General features: G+C 37.1%; 1 protein-coding gene across 1 annotated transcript; it reads right to left on the bottom strand.

Moving 5' to 3' along the window:
• Positions 1-340: 340 nt before the first annotated feature.
• Positions 341-4,649, bottom strand: LOC107488272 (homeobox protein BEL1 homolog). Its single transcript, XM_016108994.3, has 6 exons — positions 4,118-4,649; positions 3,689-3,940; positions 2,716-3,590; positions 2,023-2,405; positions 1,639-1,699; positions 341-1,536 (listed from the first exon to the last, which is right to left on the bottom strand). Exons 3-6 carry the CDS (start codon positions 3,460-3,462, stop codon positions 928-930), a joined length of 1,800 nt encoding a protein of 599 aa, XP_015964480.1. The 5' UTR covers positions 3,463-3,590; positions 3,689-3,940; positions 4,118-4,649; the 3' UTR covers positions 341-927.
• Positions 4,650-8,403: the final 3,754 nt, after the last annotated feature.

Here is an 8,403-nt window from a genome sequence, read left to right as displayed (position 1 = left end):
TAATTCTCTTTTCCGTGTTGAAAAGTGAAATCCATGGATAATGTTATTAGAAGGGACATATAGAGATTCAAATGAAGAGAAATGGCGTGTATATATAGTAGCGTAAAACGAACAGAGATAAACGAAGGGATGAAAATACGTATCAAGTAATCACTAATGGACTGATGCGATTCTATTCGTCATCCTATGGAAGCACAATAATGCAAGTTGAGCATAAATATAAATCAAATATGTATGTATGGGTGTGGATGTGGGATGTGAACAACATACATAGTGCCGCTAACACTGAACTTGTTGAAAAGGTATCTTTCTCATTGGCCAAAAAGAAGGGTTAACACATAAACCAATCATCAAAGTTGACATATCACAAAGCAACTAATTCTTATCGCCACGATATATGTTGTCTTCATGAGCGTCGATTAGGGACCACAACCACAAAAAATTATCTTTGATATTTTTTTAAAATCAATCTTTTGTTCTTCTTAGCATCCCACCAAATTTGTACAGCCAAATGTTATTGTCCTTTTCCAATATTCTTCTCCTTTTTTTTTCATTTCATTTTTATTTTGGCACAACACTATATTCTTCTCTTTCCATGACAAACCAACAAATATCTTTAACCCTAACGAAAGAATTTTATTTCCCACTTGCATTCTCTCTCTCTGCCCGCCTGCCCCTATCAAAGGTTGCGCCACACCACAGCATCCAAGCCATAATTGAAAAAATATAAAGAGAGAAGAGAAGTAGATTTCTAGATACATTACATACTTAAAAATAGAGGAACTAACTATAGGATTTATATATATTTCTAACCTCAAGAGTTGCTTTATGTATGTAGTAGTGTATATATATTTAAGAAAGGAATTTGAAAGAGCATGTTAGGCACGTGCATGGAAATCTGAAAATAAATATTAATAAATAAATAAATTAGCCAGCGAGGTCATGAAGCAACTGTGCACCCATGAGATTCCTGTAAGGAAGATTTTGTGGTTCGCCATCAACAAGAGAGTAGTGATGAACTATAGATGACGATGAGGGTGGACAGCTGTCCATTATCTGATCCCTGGTTGTTGCGTAGAAGAGCGAGCTATGATGACTGCTCACCGGAGGAGGAGGGAACGCCAGGCTCACCCCGCTTCCACCGTGCTGTTGTAACCCTAGAGTTAAAGAAACCCCATTGAAACCCTGCTGTTGCTGCTGCTGCTGCTGCGTGTATGAAGAGAAATCAAGCTCCACCGATCCAAACGTGTCCATCACTCGCCCCAAGCATTCTTCTTCCGGATTATTATGGCTGCTCTTTGGGTCGTTTTTTATGTTGTTGAGCATGGATGATGACGCACACTGATCGGACTCCATTCCAACCACTACGCTTGGCTTCTGATCCTCCGATCGTGATGATGGCAGGTGGAGGTCCGGGTCGTCAGCACCCTCCGAAGAAGCCATCATATTTTCTTGTTCCTTCAATTCCTCCATGTACATTTCCTCCACCATTGGCTTCCACAGACGAACCCTTGCGTTGATAAACCAGTTTGAAACCTGCTTCATTCATTTCCAGACATACATTTACTTTACATTTTAATTGACAAGGCCCTCTACCTAGCATAATAATGGAATGTGAAAAGAAAGAGATGGACGTGCCTGGCTTCTTGATAGGCCAGTTTGGCGGGCTAGAATATGTTTATCAACGTCGCTTGGGTAACTGCAAGGAATGAAGGTCCAAATATACGACCTTAGCTTCCATTGAATTAACGTGACATACATGCATAGTAATTATATTAATTGTAACATGGATGGGAATAATGGTCCTACACAGATCGCATCATATATGACAAAATAGGGATGAAAGGAATCCGGATGGTGATGCACAGAAACTACCAATGTTGTACCGTATAGTTATTAGCAAGGCATAAATGATTGAGAAACCACTTTATTGGTTTTAGAGTGAACATTGATTCTTTCGCAAAATCAATATTCTACCTTACTACTTATTGTATTAATCTACCAAGAAAGAGAGGTACTTACGGATGGAGGAAATGCTCAAAGAGCCAAGCACGAAGAACAGAAACGGAGCGCTCGGGAAGGCCACGCTGAGGTCTCCATGGATGAGTTTCCATCATGCTCATTTGCTGGAATGCCCTTTGCTGCCTCAAAGCTTGGTCAATGATCTTCAGCCTCGGGGTTTCGCCCTTGGTGGTGCCTGGTGCAACTGGATCTTTCTCTCCCATGGCCTTTCTTGTCGCCTGAATCTGCCCCATTATCGCATCCTTCAAGTTCCTGAAATATTTAGACATGGCTTTCTGTGCCAAAGCCGTGTAAACCGTGGCAGCACCGTTCCCAGCCACCGCCTCAAAGGAAGACACCACCGCCTTCATCTGAATCCGGTAGTTCTTGTATCTCCTGTCAACCTGAGTTAAAAGATCTTTTTACTTTGATTTACCAATACGGGGGAATAGGAAATGACATGTTTGGCAAGAAAAGAAAAAAGGGTAAGTTATTGTCACGAGGTGGTGGCATTAATGAAAAGGCCCGCACTGGCTGCTTAGTTAGTTCAAAGAATCCCCAATACAATCCCATCAACCGAACCATCAAAAAGTTAGCTAGCTAGGGACCTCACTGGGCTTGATTTGCATTGATAGATACTAATAATTCACATAACGGAATAAAGACCGTTTGACTTGCACCTTTTTTTTCCCTAGCAAACACATACACACATACCTCTTCGAGCATGGAAAGCAGTTTGGTCTTTCGCTTTTGCAGCTCCAGGAATTCAATAGAGGTAGGAGAAGGCTTCTTTGAGGAATCGTGATCTTCCCAGTGCTGGTGGTTGTTGTTGTTGGACTTGTGCTTTATGGCCAGGCTACAAAACTCGTTGAGAAGATCCTGTGCTGGAACTAAGTACTTGGAGTTCTTGAGCATCAAGTGTCCTTGATAAGCACTAGTAGATGAGGAGGAAGCTGCAGCTTTATTATTATTATTAGCAAAATTTTGATATGCATAATAAGGCTGAGACTGAGGGTGAGTGGTTTGTCTGAGCTCAAAAGATTGCAAGCCAATGGATGAGGGATTGGTTGAACTTAGAGAGAGCGAGAGACCTTGACTTGGCCTCTCGTTTCCTTCACATGGGAACACACACCTCAGAGATGAATCGTCAACCACCAACCTGTTCTCCTGCCACGATGAATCATCATCAACCTGTTGCTGTTGGTAGAAGGAGGCTGAAGAAGAATCGTTGTTGATGCTCCTACTGGAAGGCCCTTGTTTCCCAAACAAAGCCTTCCACATGTGAGGGTTGTTGCTATCAACATTCTTCGAAAACCCTACCATGTCCATGCCACTGGTGAGGTTGTTGAACATGTCTGCAGGGTCCCCCACCAACCCTTCCATCGTCGTCCCCGAGTAACAGAAACCACCTGATGATGACACCATCTCCCTCGATTTCTCTTCGCACACTGCTCGAGCCATCCTAACATACACATACAAACCCAACCCCTCTCCGATCGATCAATCGATGCTTCTTCTTCTTCTAAAACTATCTTTATATATTCTGCTTCTTCCACTTCCAGCTGGATATAGTTTGATGGATCCACTATCTGAAGCAGAGTTGAAGATAAAGCACCATCAAATCAAAGGAGTGTATATTTAGAAAACAAGAAAGTAATTAAGAAGTTGGATGAGTGGAAGATCTTACCCTAAGGGAAGAGTAGAAATTGGTTGGTATGAGGTGGTAGTGGGTGGGGAGGAGCTTTATTTGTAGAGTGGTGGTGTTCTGTTAATAAGCAAACATATATGGTGGTACGACCATGAAAACCAACCTAGCTAGGACCAACAAAGATCACATATATACTTGCTCATCACAGAATAGGGTTCATCATCATCATCATCATCATCATTTCATATGTGTGTGCCTCCCTCCCCCTTTTCTTTCTCTCTCTCTCTCTCTCTAGCAGAAGAAGTGGGTCAATGCACCAATATAAATACAAAAGCAAATTATAGAGTAAATTTCCTCAATTATTTCTTACCCCCTACTAATATTTTATTTAATTAATTAAATAGAATAGGTAAATAATAATATATTAATTTGGATTGGAGTATTAAAGAATAAAATAAAAAGACTGACCTTGAAATGTCTACAAAGGAAGTACAGTTAAGAAGGAAGGACCAGAAGCAGCAACAGAAAGTAATGATCGTCCTTTGCCTGGTACATATACTACAAGCCGCCACATGAGTTGCTCTCTCATTACTAAAATCCTGATTTTATAACAAATTCTGCTTTTAGCGCCCCAAATCCAAATCCACAATAATAATGGAAATTGGATATTATTTGTATTTGTGTAGGGGATCCTTCCTTCCTACTTCCCCATCATCCAACTCCAATTTCTTTATTATTAATTTATTTTATTACAAAAAACGGGGTGATGGTAGAGTATAGTATTGTAATTGGGGTGTTAAGAGGATCTTTGTAGGGGAACGAATCCCAAGATGCAAGTCATCCTAAGTAGAGTCTTTTCCAGGCTTTTTCAGATGGGTTTCAGCAGAGACAGAGTGAACTCTGTTTAGGATGAGTTCAAGTGGGCCTCACACTCAATAAAAATTCAACAGAGCTTTGTGCTTCTGATCTTTTTATTTTTATTTTTATTTTTATTATTATTATATCTCCACAGCTATATGCCTGGGTTTGTGTAAAATGTTCCTAAAATAAGGGACTGGGCGTGAGATGAGATATTGAGATGAGGTGGTCCACTCTTTTCCGATCCCCCCTCTAATTCTCATTAATTCGCGTATTAAAGTACTCCACCCATCCTCCTCTCTCTATTTTGCATGGGACCGCATCTTTTCTTTTCTTTTTTTTTCCTCTTTAATTCTTTTATTTATTCATATGCCCCTTCCACGCGCCATTTAATTCCACGTTTCCCATACCCCCATCACAACTTAACTCGTACTGCATCTCATAGCTCATATCCCCATTGGAATTTAATTCACTATGATGTGAAACAATTAATGAACAGTAACATTGTGGTACGTATATGTATGCACATTAATGGGTTTCATTTGTCAATGATTATTGGCGATTTCCCATTTTGTGACTGAAAGTGATAATCTTATTCCTAGGTAATTTTCAATCAGAATCAGCTCCAACCATGTTTTAATTTACATCATGTGTTCTCCTTTTCACTGACGAAGTAAGTAATATAACCAATGTTTAATTCTTTTCGTTTCCATTTCACCAGCACGATAAATATAGTTGATGCGTGTATGGAGTGTCGGTTAAGGAATAATATTGCATGGTTATGTATGTAAAAGTGATGGGATGATTAAAAATGAGTGGCTTATGCAAGAAAAAGAGGTCCCTACGCGCGAGAATTGAGAGTGGGGAAGTTGAGGGTGGCACGCACAGCTTTAAATATTTGTCTGTTAAAAAGCAAGTGGTCCATGGAGGGGGAGCTTTCTCCGCCGCTTGCCAAAATTTTCCCCTCCCCCTTTGCCCTACACCACGATATGACGTCACTCTCTCTCTGTTGGGTGTGCACTACGCACTCAGCGCATGCCTTCCTACTTCCTATTGCCTATTACCAATACCCAATAGCACCACCACCATCAACATATCCTACATCATCCTTCATTCTTTTTCTCTTTTTCTTTTTAATTTATATATCTTGAGATAACACTGGAAGTTTGCTATACCAGTTTCGATCTATAAAATATTTTATAATGATAAATCAAATTAATTATTTTGTCATCAATTTAGGTAATAGATCAAAATATTTAAAAAAATATTGTTTATACACTAAAATCAATTATTAACATATTATTTAATTTATTTTTAATATATATTTATGTTTTAATATGTATTTTATACTAATAATTAATTTTAATAACTAATTTTAATACACAACTAGCATAATTGAAATATTTATGTGTATAGTTAATTACTCACATCATGTAAATAGTTTAATTTAGTTAATTGAAGGATAAAATTAAGGCCAATATATTTAAGGCAATGTCAAGTAGTTGTTAAGTTGTCATATCTACACATAAGTATTAGATTAGTGACAAAAGACAACAAAATTAAGAATATTTAAAACTTAAAAATAAAAATTGATTATGATATGAAAACTTAGAAATTAAATCAAATTGAGTCATATAAAAATTGATTATGATGTGAAAACTTAGAAATTAAATCAAATTGAGTCATAATTATAACAAAATATTAGTTGCTGGTAACTAGTCAAATAATATAAACTAGCTAGTATTACATAAGGATGTATGTTTAGTTTTTTATTATTGACAAAAGATCTCTCTGATGATAAGTATTGTTAATGGTTTAAAGAGTTTAGATGTATAACTTAACTATATGAGATACTTAATTTAGGATAATGAAACTAATATTTTAAGTGTAAAAACGAAGAATTAGCTAATATTAATTTAAATATAACAAATAAAAGTATTAGTCATCAAACATTTAATTTTTCATTAATTTCTATATATATAAAGAGCTAATACACATAAAAAGAGCTAATACAGCCCAGTTTCTCTTTTAAGTATGTTTAGATGTAAAGTGGAATTAAAATTGTGGCTATAAAGAAATAAGTGGTGTGTATTCGGTCGACGTAACTTTGAGGGAAGATTTTTTTTATGTGAATGGTTGGTTTGTATGGTTTTGGTGGGGAATTAAAAATGTATGTAGGAGACAACAACACACTAGTGTACTAGATGCTACAGGGAAGAGACAATGAGAAGCCTTTACCTTAACGTACCTCTGTCTATCCACCTAACGAATAAGAAAATCTACAAATGAATGAAAAAGGTTACGTTGTAGAGTGTACGAAATAGTAGTTTAATTTTGAAGTTAGAAGTAACGGGGGAGAGGGTTTGAAATCAAAATTGGAAGACGACCTATAACTATAGAAGCAGCAGGGCAGGGGTGACTCATGGGCGTGGGAAAGGGGTCAATTAGGGAGTCCACAAATGGCGGGGGATTGTGTGCGTGTAAGGCCCTGTACAACTCTCAGACTTCATTAACACCAGCCACATTTTTGAACAGGTTTGAAACTTGTAACTACATGCCACTTCTACCACCCCTACCTAGCACCTAGCACTACCTAGTGTGGTCCATGCATCTTCTTCATTTATATTTCTTTTTTCTTTTTCTTTATTATGCATATATATATATATAATCACAAAAATGCTCCTTTTTGTATTAATATATGAATGTGTGATTATGTATATTATTAGTGTGGTTAGGAGTGAGGACCATCCTAATGATAGGGTTACTGTGTTATGTTATGTTATGTAATATAATAATAATAAGCTAAGTGGGGCACAGCGCCAAAGAGCAAATCAAGCACCTTTAACGATTGGAGGGATCAAACTTGTTGTCTCAGTTTGAGATCGACACACAAATAAAGTGGAGAAATCGGAGTATACTTTTGCAAATCCACCGACTAACTACTATGCAACCTCCTTTCATCATTCACATAAACAATTATAATATTCTCTGTCTCTATCATATATTCAAATATAACACAGTTTTGCCCTCATGAACCGCGTGTGCTGCCCCTGCCTACTCACCATTATTTGCATATCAATCCATCTTTTAGTCTAAAAAATACAAACTAAAAAAGGGGCGAAGGGGAGGAATATAATTGAGGCTAAGGGGGGAAAAAAAAGAAAAATAAATATTCTGAATATTTTATATATTGTATCATGAACGAACATGTAAAATGCATATCTTTGTTTTGGACTGAGTAGGCACTACTAATTTCTTTCATCAGCATGTGAACGAAAATTAAACATGGTATTGTTAGAATAGGATGTGTTTAATTGGTTGACTCCATGTCGCCATGGAACAAATTAAAGAGCGCTTCAATATAATATCATCCCTTGACCCTTGTTACTATCAACGGTTATATAATTCAATATTGATGGACTTAATGCTATCATAGCGACTAGGTGTCCCGTTTCCAACACTATTCGTGGTTATTTAGTTTTTCCAAAGATGTAATGGCTGTCAACTCAGTTGCACCCAAACAATACTCTGCATCTCTATTGTTAGTTGTTGTTGTTATTGTTATTGTATATGTACAATTACTCTGATCTCTTAATAATTGTCATTATTAATTCGTTGCCTTCTCTCATCTGATCTTACCATATGAAGCACAACATACATCCATTATTTTCAGCACTACTTCTTGTTCTGCGTGGTACCGTTACAACTTTCATATATACCTATCTATATAAGAATAATTTAATTCTATTATTTAAGTTTAATTAAATAGTTTCTTCATACTTAATTCTCCAAGTGAAAGGATGCAGGATGATAGCAATGGTTTGATCAGATCAACACCCCGTTTTTGTTGATGAATAGACCGTGGTTATATATGCAATATATATGCATGCTATTTT

Source organism: Arachis duranensis, chromosome 5 (assembly GCF_000817695.3).
Source record: "Arachis duranensis cultivar V14167 chromosome 5, aradu.V14167.gnm2.J7QH, whole genome shotgun sequence".
In the NCBI taxonomy this organism is placed as follows: domain Eukaryota; kingdom Viridiplantae; phylum Streptophyta; class Magnoliopsida; order Fabales; family Fabaceae; genus Arachis; species Arachis duranensis.
This window is presented reverse-complemented; position numbering and strand designations above follow the sequence as displayed.

Bases quoted from the DNA above. Each gene is read 5' to 3' on its own strand.
- LOC107488272 (XM_016108994.3), bottom strand. From the start codon at position 3,462: ATGGCTCGAGCAGTGTGCGAAGAGAAATCGAGGGAGATGGTGTCATCA. The intron at 1,700-2,022 runs GTAAGTACCTCT...CATTCCTTGCAG, and splicing joins TTTGAGCATTTCCTCCATCC to TTACCCAAGCGACGTTGATA. The intron at 1,537-1,638 runs GCACGTCCATCT...TGAATGAAGCAG, and splicing joins CTGGCCTATCAAGAAGCCAG to GTTTCAAACTGGTTTATCAA.